This window comes from Physella acuta, unplaced genomic scaffold, assembly GCF_028476545.2.
Source record: "Physella acuta isolate Inbredline_101_S28 unplaced genomic scaffold, ASM2847654v3 ptg000630l, whole genome shotgun sequence".
In the NCBI taxonomy this organism is placed as follows: domain Eukaryota; kingdom Metazoa; phylum Mollusca; class Gastropoda; family Physidae; genus Physella; species Physella acuta.
This window is the reverse complement of record NW_026732149.1, coordinates 182,489-200,183: the sequence shown is the minus strand read 5'-3', so window position 1 is coordinate 200,183 and position 17,695 is coordinate 182,489. Positions and strand designations below refer to the sequence as shown.

General features: G+C 32.2%; 1 protein-coding gene and 1 long non-coding RNA gene across 2 annotated transcripts; one reads left to right on the top strand and one right to left on the bottom strand.

Annotated features, from left to right (window-relative positions):
* Positions 1–3,429: 3,429 nt before the first annotated feature.
* On the bottom strand, positions 3,430–4,116 carry LOC131948224 (neuromedin-B receptor-like). Its single transcript, XM_059309760.1, has one exon. The coding sequence runs from the start codon at positions 4,114–4,116 to the stop codon at positions 3,430–3,432; it is 687 nt and encodes a 228-aa protein (XP_059165743.1).
* Positions 4,117–11,900: 7,784 nt separating this feature from the next.
* On the top strand, positions 11,901–17,555 carry LOC131948219 (uncharacterized). The gene is made up of 3 exons (XR_009387988.1): positions 11,901–12,053; positions 16,395–16,605; positions 17,348–17,555. It is a non-coding gene; the product is annotated as an uncharacterized LOC131948219 (long non-coding RNA).
* The last annotated feature ends 140 nt before the right edge of the window (positions 17,556–17,695 follow it).

Genomic DNA, 17,695 nt, shown 5'->3' with positions numbered 1-17,695 from the left:
TTCATTGATTTCTAAGAGTAGCCTGTCGCTTGACCAACGTGTTTTACCATCGTCATGGTAATGATGACTGCCGAAAACGACGATATCGCGATTCCATTGTTTTTTAACAATGTTTCATGGTCATTTCAGAAATATTACTGTCATCCTTTGCAATTTTTTTATAATCATATATAATCATATACATGACATCATGTAAATATTCATTATGTACATTTGCAAAACCTTTCGTTTTCATTAGATGCTCGAAATTATGTTTAAAAAAATGTGATGTTGATGTACTTGTTTTAATTGCAAATAAAAGTATTTTAAAAAATTGAACTTTTTGATATTAGATTAATCAATACAACACTGATTAAGAGACTAAAATGATTTCGTTAAAAACGAGGCTGTTCAACGGTCATTATGTTGTTTTGTTAAGTAATTTGTATTAGTTTGACTGAGAAAATTGTATACATTTTAAAGCGTACGTCTAGAATCTAGATCTAAATATAATTTGAATGAAATAGTTCATTTCTTCAAATTCTATAATTAGAAGACAACCCATAAGTTGTGCTTACTTACCGTAGTTTAAACAGGTGACATATGACCAGCACAAAATTACGGACCCCTCCCCCCCCCCCTCCCCCTTACGAGTGTGACGTCATTTATGGACGACCCCTTTGATGTTAGTTTGAATAATTTATTCGTTTATGATTCAAATGAGGTTCGAGCTCAGAAAATATTATAGAAAGAAAACTATGCTTTTAAAAGAAAAAAACAAGTCTCACGTGTGACGTCTTTTTGAATGTGTGGTATGGCTTTTGGGGAAGATGTGTGACAGTGGGAAGGGAAGGGGAAAGATAAAAATCTTCAAAAAAATGTGACATCATTTATGGATGTCCCCGAAACACACGGTTATTCAAGAATAATGGGTAGTCTAGTAAAATCTAAAACTAATATGTGAAACATTCAGAATAATAGCCGCCAGTATGTTTAATTAAAACAATTAAGTATTAGGTGTCAAATTGTTATCTGCCATATAGGCCGTTGACTCCGATTTCAGTCTGCTTTTCTTTTTGGATTTGCTTCCAAAGCCTTTGTCCATCCAAGAACAAACTAACTCTGATGGGTACCTAACTCACTTTAGGGAAAGTAAAGGCGGCTGGGCATAGTGCTGACCACACTATCTCTTCATATGCCGAGGTCACAGATACAAATTAACTCTATTTTACTTGCCCTATAGACCGTCAGGTTTGAAAAGGGAACTTTACTTTACTTTTACGTGGCCAAACAAGTGTCATGCAGTTGTTATCACAAATTTTCTACCACCGCAACCTAATGTTAATTTTTTTTTAATTTCATAAAACAACTTTTTAATAACAAGCTTTTATGTACTAATCTACTAAAAAGTAGCGTGGATCACTTTAGTATCTATTGGATACTTTTACTAATGTTTAGAAAGAGACCCACGCTTTTCTTTATAGTTATTTAAATAGTAGTCTATAATTTATTTTCTACTTTTTAGTGCATTAGTACATAAAAGCTTGTTATTAAAACGTTTTTTATGAAAAAATTTTAGTACTTGAACATGTTTTTATTTACAATTGAATTTCATGATTAAAAACCATTGCGCGCCTATTGAACGCGATGACACGCTATTGAACGTGATGACGCGTGTGGTGTGGTTGGATAGAAATGCCTACTAATGTGGTCAAAATTTTAATAACTTTATAAAAAATTAATTAGGCATTCAATTAAGTCAAATTTAATTTCCGAATGCATTGTCTTCGTGTCTTGTCCTACGTGAAAACTGTGAACCGCATCTGTAAGTTAGAAGTGTCCGAATTTTCGCTCGAGCGTTTCGATCTAGACAGACTGACGACAGACTGACGAAGAATTGAGTTAAATAAAAGCTTGTAAAAAAACAACTTGAACTTTCACACAAATGTAGGGATATATTCTCAAAATTTGTTTGAAGGAAACAACGTTTGTCATCAGTTTCTATATATCACCTATATTAAAAAAGGCGAAAAGTCACAAAATTATCACAAGTAATTAAGAATACTTTTCTTTGCGCCAGATGTGACAAAGTAACAGTGAAAGTATAAAACGTGTCACACTTTGACTTGTCTTCATCAAACTTACAAGGTCCTGAACTAGACGCTAAAACAATTACTACATCAACATACGCTGGAACAAGACCTACATCAAGATGAACAGAATTCTACTCGTTTGTTTCATCTCCTTCGCTTGTGTCAGTTTCACAACAGCCGAAGTCACATTTACCGAAGGTAGGCAAAACGTTTGAACAATTGTGTTACCACATAGCCTTAACTTCATGAAAATCCAACGATACAAGTTGAAATTATAAATGATGGTTGTTTTTATAACAATTAAGGATAAATTAAAACTATATTCTAGTGTTGTATTGCAGGGGGAGTTTGTCCAAACGGAATCAGACCAGGGGGGACATGGTATCATCATAACTGTGAGGGGGGGGGGGGGGGGGGGGTAAGGGGGTTCCGTCCCAAGGATTGTTGGCAAGAATCCGTGTGACGATTCAAAAGGACGGCGCACAAGTAGGAAGCAATTAGGCGCCCCAGAATACCACACGAGCACTACGGCACTCACATTCCTTTGTTCAGCATAAGATTATTGTGACACTCCGGCAAATGCTATTCCATGATTAACCCGAACCAGGGTGACTCACGACTTTTATACAGAACGCAATAGGGCTTCTGGGCGATAACTTAGACAAACCAGCACCACAACAACTTAGATCCAAAAATATACCACCTGATTTCTTCACGTTTTAAAAACTATGTTTGAGAAAAACATTGTGAGCGTCAAAAAATTCTCAATTTGAAAAGCAAAGATCGCTAGTATATATATATAGATATATATATATATATATATATATATATATATATATATATATATATATATATATATATATATATATCCAGATCATTGATTAGCTATTTTACCCTACTTCATATTTCCAGGTGCAACTACAGCGAGTATCCCAGGTATTGTACTGTCACCTACGAAACATGAAACTACCCCAAGTGTTTATAATGCAGAAGTCGACTGCCCTATAAAAGCAGGATAAACCAATCAAGATGATTAGTTTGCTGAAATAAAAATAAATACACTTTAACAAACATCACGTATAAATGGCTTCATATTTATTAAAATGAAGTTCTTTCAGAACAGAGCTAAACAGACAATGCGGTGGGTTTTTTTTATTTGTTTATTTGTTTTTGTCCCGTGTGTTACTTTTAATAGTTTAATGGGAGACAAATACTTTTGTGTAACACTGTTCAGAGCTATTTTTGTTTCTCTAAACATAAAAACCAAGGGAAAGACAAATTTGGAATACACCATCAATATTCTCTACCTCTTGGTTGATGATAATGCTGGTAAAACAGTTTTTAAGCTATTTTTTCTTTACTTTTTGCTGAAAGATTTTCGACCACAACCTACGATAGACTTGTAAGTCTCGGCAAACTTGGAGCTCATCGTGATGTAGATGAAAAAGTTGACGCAGGCGTTGACCTGGTACACCACAGGGATGAGGATCAAAATCAAGTTGTGAAAATTCCAGGACAGCTCGGTTTTGTAATACACCAGGTAACTGTGGAGGACGTACACCGGCACCAACACCATGAAGCTGACGAGACAAACAACCATCAACATCTTTACGACTTTTATTTCCTTTTTCTGTTTGGATGTTTTGTTTGACAGTTCGTGAGTTTTTATGCGATTAAGTTGAAAAATAATCAGAGTTGAACTGATAAAGATTAAGATGATTGGCACTGTGGTTGTCGTGTTGTTTACAAAGTAATTCACATAGTCAAGAATAACTTGCTGATTGTTGAAATAAAAATCTGTTTGTATCAGCCTGGCAACGGTCCTACTCACAGTTGGAAGAAACACCCATCTGTAAGTCATACAGTAGTAGTATGGCCAAACAGGTACAGACCCAAACAGGTATAAACCAAGCAACATCCATTTGACTCTGTAGGGTGTGAATATACGAGACACGTAAAAGGGAAATAACACGGCGATGGCTCTTTCAATTCCTATAGCTGTGACGTGGAAAATTGTGATGACGAAACTCACAGAGTTGGGCATTTCGATAACCAACCTTATAAAAGTTTCATACGTTATAGCGAAATAAGGATCAATAAGATTAATCACACTTGGTAAGCGTACAAAAATCGACGTGAAAGAATAAAAAAGATCAAGTGAAGACAGAGACAACAACATTATGTTGGTGGTTTCCTTCAGGTTGTGTCGTGACAAGACTAGCAAGTTTAAAATGTTGACCACAACTCCCAGGACACTCAACGATATGCCTAAAGCAACGTTGAAAAATATTTCCAGAATCCACACGGTGTAGTCGTCGATGGGCAATGACGTGTACATCTTCAATACAGTTCACAATAAACCACTCAATTCTATCTAAATAAACATATATTTATATATACAACTTTTTCTCGATTAAGATTAATCTATTCGCAGCACTTTCCTCTCTATTACCCCAATCGTCCCCCACCCAGACACGTTCATACCCTTGGCATAAAACCGAGGTAGTAAATATTTAGCCCTATTATCAATTTCGTGGTCGCGGCCAGGAAAATTTTATGTCATCTCGTTTATTTTCCGAAACGCTGAAGCATTCCGGTAGACAAATAACCGCTTCAGAATTGTGTACAATAACAATTAGCAATTCAAGACTGAGTGAGGTTTGAGAAATAATACCGACGACGATATTGAATACTTAAAATGTTGAATTGAGTTGCAAGTACCCATATACCTTACTACCGATTTTACATTGAATATAACGCCCAGTCGTGTATTTGTTGCAGTTGATGCTTCAGGGTTTTTTACGATAAAAATTTATTGATAAATTGGGACAATTTAAAACAACAATTTGTCGGCTTCAAGATATCATCGATACCTTTGTGTGGAAGAAAATGTGTAGTTTTTGGTAATCGCTTTCTGTCGAAGTGTAGGCTAGTTAAAAAGTGCAATAACAATCTATGTGTTTTAGACTAAGAATGAAAAAAAAAGTTAACGCTTCAACATCGAGGCAAAATAGCGTTTCAAATGGTTTATTGCAGAACGTAATGGGTTGTGTGTCTGTTTGTCACATTCAATTTAATTTTTTTTAATTTTTATTTTAGTTTTTATTCACAATTATCTCAAGAAATTATTTTCTTTGTCTTCAGTGTTTTTTTTTTGTTTTACTACATGTATCTATAAAAATAATTTATAACCTAAAGTCGTACTCATTGTTGTTGTGTGTTTTTTTTGTCACACTTTTCTAAAGATATTGTTTTAAAACTTCAGGTCACCACTTCTAATTGACAGGGCTTTTTAGTTTAAACTACTTGCGTATATAAACGTTATAATGCATTGGGTAAACAATTGTAGCAACTAATTATTTTATAGACATTCGAGATATATTTCCGTTGTAGAGTGAATTATTGTTTAAAATTGTGTGTTTCATAATTCCCCAAAAGATTCGTAAGTAGCAGATGAAGTACTCAGTGCTCTTTATACATATTTTATATCCTAGCAGGTATTTCTTGACAACTGATGTTATATCAAAAATAATAACTTTTTATCCCTGCAACATGTTTTAAATAAGACTGGAAATTCTTTCATAGAAAAATTTGTTTTTTACTATTTTTTTCAGTTACTTTGAATTCTTAATGTATTTTATAGATATACACTTAATTTTGCAGTTTTAGCAACTCGGTTTGTTTTTGTTTTGTTTTTTTTTTGGGGGGGAGGGTGGGGATTTACACTGAAAAATTAGCATTCAGCAGTCCAAAATAAAAACAAGTTAGATTTTGGGTTTTTAATCATTAATATTTTCTTTGATCAGATCAATATTTTAGGTCATAATTTAGGTTATAATTAGTATGTTATACGCCCTAAATTGAAATGTAATTTTTGTCAATTTTTGTCTTTAAGAGACTGTAATAGATCGTTTTAATAGAATATTCTTTGAAAGAGCTAACGTTTAAAAACAGAATAATCATTAAAATAGTTATACCAATATTATAGGAATAATAAATCGTGACATTTTTCCGTATTTTTGAAGATATAATGATTTAATTTGCTAAGACATTCTTTTATTATTTAGATTGTTAAAGGCAAGCTTATTAGCTAAATTCTCACATTGTTTCAACATGAATTTTTTGTCACTACCAACACTAAATTGGGTTAATATATAATTATTTTTTTAAACCAGCCCCCGTAATTAATACGCAACAGTTTTAACACTACAAAAAAATGTTCCATAAAATTGCTTTGAACTCGAGTGTAACGTATTTGTCCTGCACACCGGGAAACTATTACTCTTTTCGGTTGTTTGTTAGCGTTAGAGCAGAGCCTAACGAATTATTCGATCTGTGTGTTCAGATACCACTTTATGTTCTTGGAATTCTGGGAAATATTTTCAACATCGCAATATTATTTCGACAAAAGTTGAAAAATTCATCAGACGTCATCCTGACGTCACTGTCTGTCTGCAACTTGTTTTATTACGTCACAACCCTCGCCATGAGGATGGTGAACTTTCAGCTCCTGACGTCTGCCACTGACCACGAGTTCCCGTACGGACTGTACCTGGTGTCCAACGACGTGGGACTTGTAATCAACGTGTGTCATCTATCAACACTAGCCATCCTGCAGGCTACCACTGTCTTGAACCATGCTACTAGACACTCGCTCAACACTAACACGACCAAACTAATAGTGGTAACTCTAAACATTTGTATTATTCTGAATCTCTCTTGCAGCTTGCATCGCCAATCTTATACATGGTCTTTTCTTTCAGAAACCAGACAACATTTTGATTTAGTGCCTAACATCAACTTAAATTATAACAATGAAAATTATGTTTTACAACACCTGACATATCTTTTCAAAAGTCTCGTGATATTGACACCTACCATGATATTGATTGTAACTCTATTTAAAATTAAAATATTACTAAGAAGGAAATCTAGAAAACTGCCAGATTTAAAGCGTAACAAGAAAGTAAAAGTTTTCAAGGCACTCCTTATTGTTTGTTCGCATAGTTTTATTTATTTATTTTTATCAAACAATTTCAATATTTACACTATACACTGGAAGATGTATTATGTAAAATCATTTTTGTCCATTGATTTTTTAATAATAGTATTATTTTAGATAAATGTTTGTGGTTATATATTTTCTTTGCCTTTTTGTGAGGTTTGTTGGGGTTTTTTTTTACATTATACCCATTAGTGTCAATCTTATTTTGCCTATGTGATTTTCATGTTATTAAAATCAGTTCACTTTAAGGGGTAAAACCAAATCAGTTTAAATATTTAAGGACGTGTACAAATAATAACCAGTTTTACCAAGTTCCCACGCTTTGAAATGTCTTATAAGCTTCATCTGGGCTAAATAAACGTTTAAGAAACAATCAATATCCGAACAATGTTGGTTTGTTTTGTTTCTTTCTGTTTTAATTTTACACGAACTTCTCATGTTAAAGATAATCCACCTTAATGTTTCTAAAGTTATTTTATCAATGTAAAACTGTAGGCTTTAAACTTCTTTATAATTTGTCGTATAAGGAGTATACAAAAAGTATTGTAATCGTGCAGAAAAAAATCGAAGTTTTACGACGTTTGTCTTTACTTCTGTCTTTCTGTAAACACAATAACTTGAGTAACGTTTAGTTATGTTGACGGAAGCTCATATGTAAGTATTATATCAAATGTAAAGTTTTGTGTAAACTTTTGAGCGATTTTCGGTAACCTGAAGTGGTACTTACTCTATTTTTAGTTTCTCAAAAGCCAATAAATTTAGTACTGTTAAGTTAGATGGACAAGATTTTAAATGTTGAACTATCTTTGATAGATAGAAGTTGCAATTTAGTTTATTTCAGTGTAAACAAAGTAACTTGAGTACTGTTTAAGTTAGATTGGGGAAATTTCATATATAAAAATATGATATAATACATAGATTGCTTTTAATTTTCAATTGCTTTCAGATAACCAGAAGTGGAACTTTACTGTAATTCTTTTTTTAAAAATACTGGTAAATAGAATACCTTTTCAGTAGAGGTGGACAAAATTCTACACCTAGTTGTATTCTCTTTTTATCTTACATTTTTTGAGTGTTTTCTGGTGAGCGGAAGTAGTATTGTACTTTATTTTCCATTTCTCAAGAAACATCACTTTTACCTGACTGATTTGTTTCACACTTTTCAATTAGGTCAAGATTCGATGACAATGCACTGTGACATAAAATGTGACTTTCTAAAACGTTTAATCAACCATTTAAAAATCAGTTAAAGTTTCTTTATAAAGTAGTATTTTTCCGCACTATTATGCACACGTTATTTATGTTCATCTGGTGCCCAACTACTTTTTCACTCGATTCTATTTTATTTTAAAATTGTTAGTATTTAAAAAAGTAATAAAACACATTTCTATAGCCTGTTTCTACTGGAATTGCCATCCTTTACTGTTATATTAGAATATTCGAGAAAGTTTAGGGGAGATCACCCCGGCTTTATTCTTTCCAAAACTAGTAGTCATTTACCCTTAAGGACTGAAAGGTTTAATTACATTATTTAGTATAATGCTTAACTAAAGACTTTTTTTATCTTTATTTATTTTATTTAGGTTCAACTTTATACACGTATGGTTTGTAACCTATTCAGAGTTTTTATTTTACAAATTTAGTTTTCAACTACCAATTATTGCGATTTTACTTTTTAACAACGATTATTACTAAAAAAAAACGATATTTTGCTATGCTGATCAAGCATAGTTTTGATTGGTTTTCTCTATTTTTTAAAATTGCACCAAAGTACATTAACATTTTTATTTTCTTGTTCAATAGGTTTACAATAAAAACAATATATTTTTTACATTTTACTCAATTTTACTCCGCTACTTGCTTATTGTGATTGGGCTTTTTGATCGCCTGGTTTAGCTGTTCGATGAGTTTTGTTAATCAAGAATTTTAACCCAAACCCTGCTAACCTTCCATAAGTTACAAGACGCATATTTTTTAAAAATTGCAAAGCTTTATTGAAAACTATTTAAAGCACAAACTATGTGTTCATTGTAATTTGGAAATTCGACTGTTGTATTTGTGTGTTTTTGTAAAAAAAAAAAATAATTTAGAAAGAAGTTATAGCGCCGGCTTTGCTAGACTTGTCAAAATGGTGGGGGGGGGGGGGGGAACACGCGCACTGAAAAATGCATATCTTCTTAAAAATAGATTTGAAAATCGTAGCAATAGCATATTTTTATCTAACAAAAATTTAAGAGTAACATTTTTTTTTACTACTTCGTTATATTAATTGTACAACAGACATCCCATAAGTGGGATGCAAGTAACGAACGGCCACATGTAGATTGTTGCACAAACATCCCATTTATGGGACACTAGCAAGAAATATTTATCTTATTTTATTTATCTTAAGTCATGAAATGTGCAGATAGACGTGAAGTAGTTAATACGTTGATTTCAGTAGCAGAATATTGAGTTTACCTTACTGGATCACATGTATTAGTTCAGAATACGTGCATGTAACTTCAATTTAAGATCAAAATATAATGTAATTGTTCATTGTTACTTAAGCTCAGAACCCCTAAACATTTATTTTAATTAGAAATAGGCCTATATCATTTTCTTATCAATTGTTGATTCTAAATTTACATACATTTCTAAACATTTCTTTATAATTATTTTTCTTAATTTAATAAGCTAGTGTTTGTTTGTTATACTTTATCAAAATTATTTTGGTAATTACTTACTTTGCGTAAATTATGCAAAAGAGGAAAACTAAATAGATGAAACTTAAGTGTCTGGTAGATTTGAAAATGACTTTTTTTGTATAATTCTCACTATTTATTGATTTTCACAAACATCGCATATTTTTACAAGCTTTTATTCAACTCACTTCCTCTGTCTGTCGTCAGTCGTCAGTCGTCAGTCTGTCTAGATCGAAACGCTGGAGCGAAAATTGGACACTTCTACATGACCGATACGATTCACAGTTGGCACGTGGGTCAAGACATGAAGACAATGCAATCTGAAATTAAATTTGACTTAATTGGATGCCTAATTAATTTTTTTATGAATTAATTAAAATTTGGACCCAATTAGTAGGCATGTCTATCCAACCACACCACACGCGTCATCACGTTCAATAGCTGCGCCATCACGTTCAGTAGGCGCGCAATGGTTTTTAGTCATGTAACTCTATTGTAAATAAAACATTTAAAGTACTGAAAAAATAAACCGGGAGTGATCTCCCCTAAACTTTCTTGAATATTCTTATATAACTCAGAATATAGACATGATTTTTAATTACTTAAACTTTTAAAAATAGAATAGAATCTCGTAAAAAAAAAATAATTGCGCACCAAGCGAACGCCAAAACAAAATGTGCATAATAGTGCGCAATATTATTAGTACTCTATAAATCTACATGCGTTTTTTTTTGAGAAATTGGAAATAGCGTAAATTAGTACTTCCGGTCAACGGACATTTATCAGAATTTGACAGACGGTAGAGAATTAAATCTTTTACTTACATGTGAAATTTCATTTATCTATCTGAAAAAGTACTCAAGTTATATTCTTTTGAAAAATTCAAAGTAGAAAAAGTACCACTTCCGTTTATTGGAAATCGCTCAAAAGTTGATCAGGATCTACGATTTTGATAAAATACTTATATATGAAATTTCATCAACCTAGCTGTAACGGTGCTCAAGTTATCGTGTTTACACACAGACACACACACACACACATACAGAGAGACAGACCCACAGACATACGGACAAGATTGCAAAATTATGCTTTTACGTATCAGTGAGGTGTAAAACGTCGAGAATTTTTAAAATCTCGATTTTTTTTTTTTGCACGATTACAAGACTTTCTCTATACTTTGTATTACGAGAAAGTAAAAATTCATTAAAAAAACGTTTTAATAACAAGCTTTTATGTAGTAATGCACTAAAAAGTAGAAAATAAATTATAGACTACTATTTAAATAACTATAAAGAAAAGCGTGGGTGTCTTCCTTAACATTAGTAAATTATCCTTTTATAGCTGCGTAATGGGATCAGTTTTCCTGTTTAGCCTCATTCTTTTGACAAAACTATCTGTACCGAGTTCAAGCAGTTGCGCATGCGTGGGTCATCATCAATGGGATACGAGTATTTCTTACTATTCACTATAATATATTAATATGAGGGTTCGTAGTATAGTTTTAGTCTATCTAGGAAACATTTCTATTCTAGTCTTTTTAGCTGAGTATAAAATATTTTTAAAAATCTCTTTTAACAGCCTATTTTAATATATTATTTAAGTACATTTTTTTAAGGGTACTAAAACTTAAAAGTTTTAGTTTAGTAAAATTAAAACAACACACACACCACACACACATACATGTATATATATATATATATATATATATATATATATATATATATATATATATATATATATATATATATATATATATATATGTGTGTGTGTGTGTGTGTATTACTTGTTACTTCGTGGTGATATATATATATATATATATATATATATATATATATATATATATATATATATATATATATGAGCGGCTGGAGTGTATTTTATTGTTATTTATAACTTAGAAGGCGAATGTATCGTTTCGTTTCATGTCGTAAATTGTTCGTAGTTTTTAGTTGTGTAGTCCCGTATTATGGCGCTGCTGTCTCACTGTTTATGTCCCTGTTTACAGCTAGTTTGTATATAATTCGTTATATTGTTGTCAAGGTTTATATTAAGTGTCTTTTTATGTAATTCTGTTGCATGTTTCGTGGCGTTTGGTTTGTTATCTGTGAATTAGGGACTATTTGTTTACGGGTAGTGTGTGAGGTGTGTGAAAGTCGATTTCCGGCTTGATGATTCTGTCCTTTTGTGTGTGATGAAATGATGAGGTGAGGACGAAAGCGTTCCTCTTACCATCAAGTCAGAAGTACATCAGCTAGCTCTTATTATTTTGTGTATTTGTTCGTTGCAACCCTGGTAAGTTATAAACATTTTTATTTTGCTTTTTATTTTTGGTTGCTGGCCATAAGCTTTTTTCTGTGGCTGTTTTCTTACTGCCATTGTGGATTTGTCAGACCATGTGGACTCAGATTCTGAGTTTTATTATATTATTATGTTTATGTTATTTTGTTACTTTGTTGTATCCCTTGGGCTTGTATTAAGCCAGGGATAATGCTTATTTATACTTGGCCCACAGTTATGGTTTACTCCTGGCTGTTGGGTTAAGTGGTACACATATTTTATTGGTTGTATCCCTTGAGCTGGTGTTAAGCCAGGGATAAAGTTTTTTTAGACTTGACCCGCAGTTATGGTTTACTCCTGGCTGTTGGGTTAAATAGTGGAGTTATTGTTGCCTGACTCACAGTTACGGTTCATTCCTGACTGTCGGGTTTGGTTATGTTGCTTGTAAGTTGTTTATACTATTTTAAAGCCATTATAGTTGACTTACACTTCCTGGGGTGATCTTGTTGACCCCCAGGAGAGTGTTTGGTTCATTCTAAGTCACTAGGGATGTGCACATGACATTAATAGATTTTATATTACGTGAGCCTTTTGTTTGGCTGGTAACTGTCTGTTGAGCTAGTAGTTTAGAGCTCAGTTTCCTGGTGATATTCCAGGTAATTTTTAGAGTTTGTTCTGTGTGAACTACCTACAGGCTGTTGAGATGTAATCCAGTCAGCCTGTGTTTAATACTTTGTATATAACCTTTTTTATGTTAATTAATGTATCATTTTTTTCCTTTTCTATGATGTAGTCCGAAATTGGGTGTTTTGTTATATATAAATTGTTTTGTTTCGTTGAGTTCTGTTTTGTTATATATAAATTGTTTTGTTTTGTCTAGATCTAGATTCTAGAGATCTAGTTTTCTTTATGTAAGTTTTGGTTCCATATTTTTGTTAAATAAATTTTATTATATTATTAAAGTTTTTTTTGTTTTTATCATTTAGATTAAGGTTAGATTATTAATCAGTCTGGGTTTATCCGGGTTTGCACTGACCGGACAGTAGTTAGTTAGATAAGCCTAGAAGGGTAGATTTAAGGTATCCCCCCTAGCAGGGCTTACATATATACACACACATATATATATATATATATATATATATATATATATATATATATATATATATATATTGTCTAGTAGGTTTTCATATTCTTACGCTTTGTTCCCTAATATTCAATCGGAGATAATTATTTTGGGATTGGGAGTAGTATTTTAAAATTGTAAATTAAACAGGAGCCAAGGTTATAAATAATGGTTATAAATAGAGACATTTTATTTTAATAAAAAATAGAAAAAAATTGCTACAAAAGCTACGCCATTTTTTTTAGGTTCCCATCACAGCTTCAGGGGCGAAACTACAGTGCCGCCAGACCCCGCAATGCGGGGGGGGGGGGACGCCATTTAGGGGCCCACAGCCGACTATAATAAAAAATTATAGTTAAAAAAAAAATTTCTTGCATTTTTGCTTTGCAAAAAAAGATTACCGTAGCTGCGGTTGGATTATCTTTATTCTATAGAGACCACCCCACGCTCTTGTATATCCTTTTTTCCTTTGTTTTTAAACCACTGTGATAGCCGAGTCCTCTTTCTCCTACAATCAAACTTATTAAGGATAAGAAAACGTTCAAACCACTTCCATGACTTATTTCCTTTTTTTAAATAGTCAAATAGGGAGATCAAATGCTCCTTTTAATAGATTTGTACTGAACAATTTAAAAAGCAATTGCTTCTCTTAATTATTATTTTTTTTTAAGTACTTACTAAAGAAGGACATTGTATAAAAAGGAAATGTATTTAAAATTAATAATATAAATACAAAAAAACATAAAAATAAACATAACACGAGACACCATTACTTATACAAAACTTTCATGGTTTATATTCTTTTTTATAATTAAAAACCCGAACAGGCCAGCAATGAATATCCTATGTTCATATTTTGTGTTTATATATATATATATATATACATATATATATATATATATATATATATATATATATATGGGGGGGGGGCTTTAAAAAATATTTGCAAGTTGGCCCTTTATTTCTAGTTCCGCCCCTGCACAGCTTGATGCTGAGCAATCCTCATCTTTTCCACTTCGTGATCACAAGACACGGATTAGATGAAGATGAGTTTAGAGTTCATCTGTTTTAATGACCTTACAAGTGCACGATGACCTGCCGCCTTTGTTTCCCTAACGTGAGTCAGGAACACAGCAGAGCTGGCAACTTATATTATATAAATATATATATATATATATATATATATATATGTATATATATATATATATATATATATATATATATATATATATATATATATATATATATATATATATATATATATATATATATATATATATATATATATATATATATATATTGTTTGTTTTTTGCAAAGTCAATTTTCAGAAAAAAATTGCTTTTTCACTTGGCTAATAAACAAGTTTTTGTTTCATTGATTTCTAAGAGTAGCCTGTCGCTTGACCAACGTGTTTTACCATCGTCATGGTAATGATGACTGCCGAAAACGACGATATCGCGATTCCATTGTTTTTTAACAATGTTTCATGGTCATTTCAGAAATATTACTGTCATCCTTTGCAATTTTTTTATAATCATATATAATCATATACATGACATCATGTAAATATTCATTATGTACATTTGCAAAACCTTTCGTTTTCATTAGATGCTCGAAATTATGTTTAAAAAAATGTGATGTTGATGTACTTGTTTTAATTGCAAATAAAAGTATTTTAAAAAATTGAACTTTTTGATATTAGATTAATCAATACAACACTGATTAAGAGACTAAAATGATTTCGTTAAAAACGAGGCTGTTCAACGGTCATTATGTTGTTTTGTTAAGTAATTTGTATTAGTTTGACTGAGAAAATTGTATACATTTTAAAGCGTACGTCTAGAATCTAGATCTAAATATAATTTGAATGAAATAGTTCATTTCTTCAAATTCTATAATTAGAAGACAACCCATAAGTTGTGCTTACTTACCGTAGTTTAAACAGGTGACATATGACCAGCACAAAATTACGGACCCCTCCCCCCCCCTCCCCCTTACGAGTGTGACGTCATTTATGGACGACCCCTTTGATGTTAGTTTGAATAATTTATTCGTTTATGATTCAAATGAGGTTCGAGCTCAGAAAATATTATAGAAAGAAAACTATGCTTTTAAAAGAAAAAAACAAGTCTCACGTGTGACGTCTTTTTGAATGTGTGGTATGGCTTTTGGGGAAGATGTGTGACAGTGGGAAGGGAAGGGGAAAGATAAAAATCTTCAAAAAAATGTGACATCATTTATGGATGTCCCCGAAACACACGGTTATTCAAGAATAATGGGTAGTCTAGTAAAATCTAAAACTAATATGTGAAACATTCAGAATAATAGCCGCCAGTATGTTTAATTAAAACAATTAAGTATTACGTGTCAAATTGTTATCTGCCATATAGGCCTTTGACTCCGATTTCAGTCTGCTTTTCTTTTTGGATTTGCTTCCAAAGCCTTTTTCATGCAGTTGTTATCACAAATTTTCTACCACCGCAACCTAATGTTAATTTTTTTTTAATTTCATAAAAAAACTTTTTAATAACAAGCTTTTATGTACTAATCTACTAAAAAGTAGCGTGGATCACTTTAGTATCTATTGGATACTTTTACTAATGTTTAGAAAGAGACCCACGCTTTTCTTTATAGTTATTTAAATAGTAGTCTATAATATTTATTTTCTACTTTTTAATGCATTAGTACATAAAAGCTTGTTATTAAAACGTTTTTTATGAAAAAATGTTAGTACTTGAACATGTTTTTATTTACAATTGAATTTCATGATTAAAAACCATTGCGCGCCTATTGAACGCGATGACACGCTATTGAACGTGATGACGCGTGTGGTGTGGTTGGATAGAAATGCCTACTAATGTGGTCAAAATTTTAATAAATTCATAAAAAATTAATTAGGCATTCAATTAAGTCAAATTTAATTTCCGAATGCACTGTCTTCGTGTCTTGTCCTACGTGAAAACTGTGAACCGCATCTGTAAGTTAGAAGTGTCCGAATTTTCGCTCGAGCGTTTCGATCTAGACAGACTGACGACAGACTGACGAAGAATTGAGTTAAATAAAAGCTTGTAAAAAAACAACTTGAACTTTCACACAAATGTAGGGATATATTCTCAAAATGTGTTTGAAGGAAACAACGTTTGTCATCAGTTTCTATAAATCACCTATATTAAAAAAGACGAAAAGTCACAAAATTATCACAAGTAATTTAGAATACTTTTCTTTGCGCCAGATGTGACAAAGTTACAGTGAAAGTATAAAACGTGTCACACTTTGACTTGTCTTCATCAAACTTACAAGGTCCTGAACTAGACGCTGGAACAATTACTACATCAACATACGCTGGAACAAGACCTACATCAAGATGAACAGAATTCTACTCGTTTGTTTCATCTCCTTCGCTTGTGTCAGTTTCACAACAGCCGAAGTCACATTTACCGAAGGTAGGCAAAACGTTTCAACAATTGTGTTACCACATAGTCTTAACTTCATGAAAATCCAACGATACATGTTGAAATTATAAATGATGGTTGTTTTTATAACAATTGAGGATAAATTAAAACTATATTCTAGTGTTGTATTGCAGGGGGAGTTTGTCCAAACGGAATCAGACCAGGGGGGACATGGTATCATCATAACTGTGAGGGGGGGGGGGGGTAAGGGGGTTCCGTCCCAAGGATTGTTGGCAAGAATCCATGTGACGATTCTGCGAAAAAAAAGTGTCAAAAGGACGGCGTACAAGGAGGTTGCAATTAGGCGCCCCAGAATACCACACGAGCACTACGGCACTCACATTCCTTTGTTCAGCATAATATTATTGTGACACTCCGGCAAATGCTATTCCATGATTAACCCGAACCAGGGTGACTCACGACTTTTATACAGAACGCAATAGGGCTTCTGGGCGGTAACTTAGACAAACCAGCACCACAACAATTTAGATCCAAAAATATACCACCTGATTTCTTCACGTTTTAAAAACTAAGTTTTAGAAAAACATTGTGAGCGTCAAAAAATTCTCAATTTGAAACGCAAAGATCGCTAGTATATATATATATATATATATATATATATATATATATATATATATATATATATATATATATATATATATATATATATATATATATATATATATATATCCAGATCATTGATTAGCTATTTTACCCTACTTCATATTTCCAGGTGCAACTACAGCGAGTATCCCAGGTATTGTACTGTCACCTACGAAACATGAAACTACCCCAAGTGTTGTAATGCAGAAGTCGACTGCCCTATAAAAGCAGGATAAACCAATCAAGATGATTAGTTTGCTGAAATAAAAATAAAAATAAATACACTTTAACAAACATTACGTATAAATGGCTTCATATTTATTAAAATGAAGTTCTTTCAGAACAGAGCTAAACAGACAATGCGGTGGGTTTTTTTATTTGTTTATTTGTTTTTGTCCCGTGTGTTAATTTTAATAGTTTAATGGGAGACAAATACTTTTGTGTAACACTGTTCAGAGCTATTTTTGTTTCTCTAAAC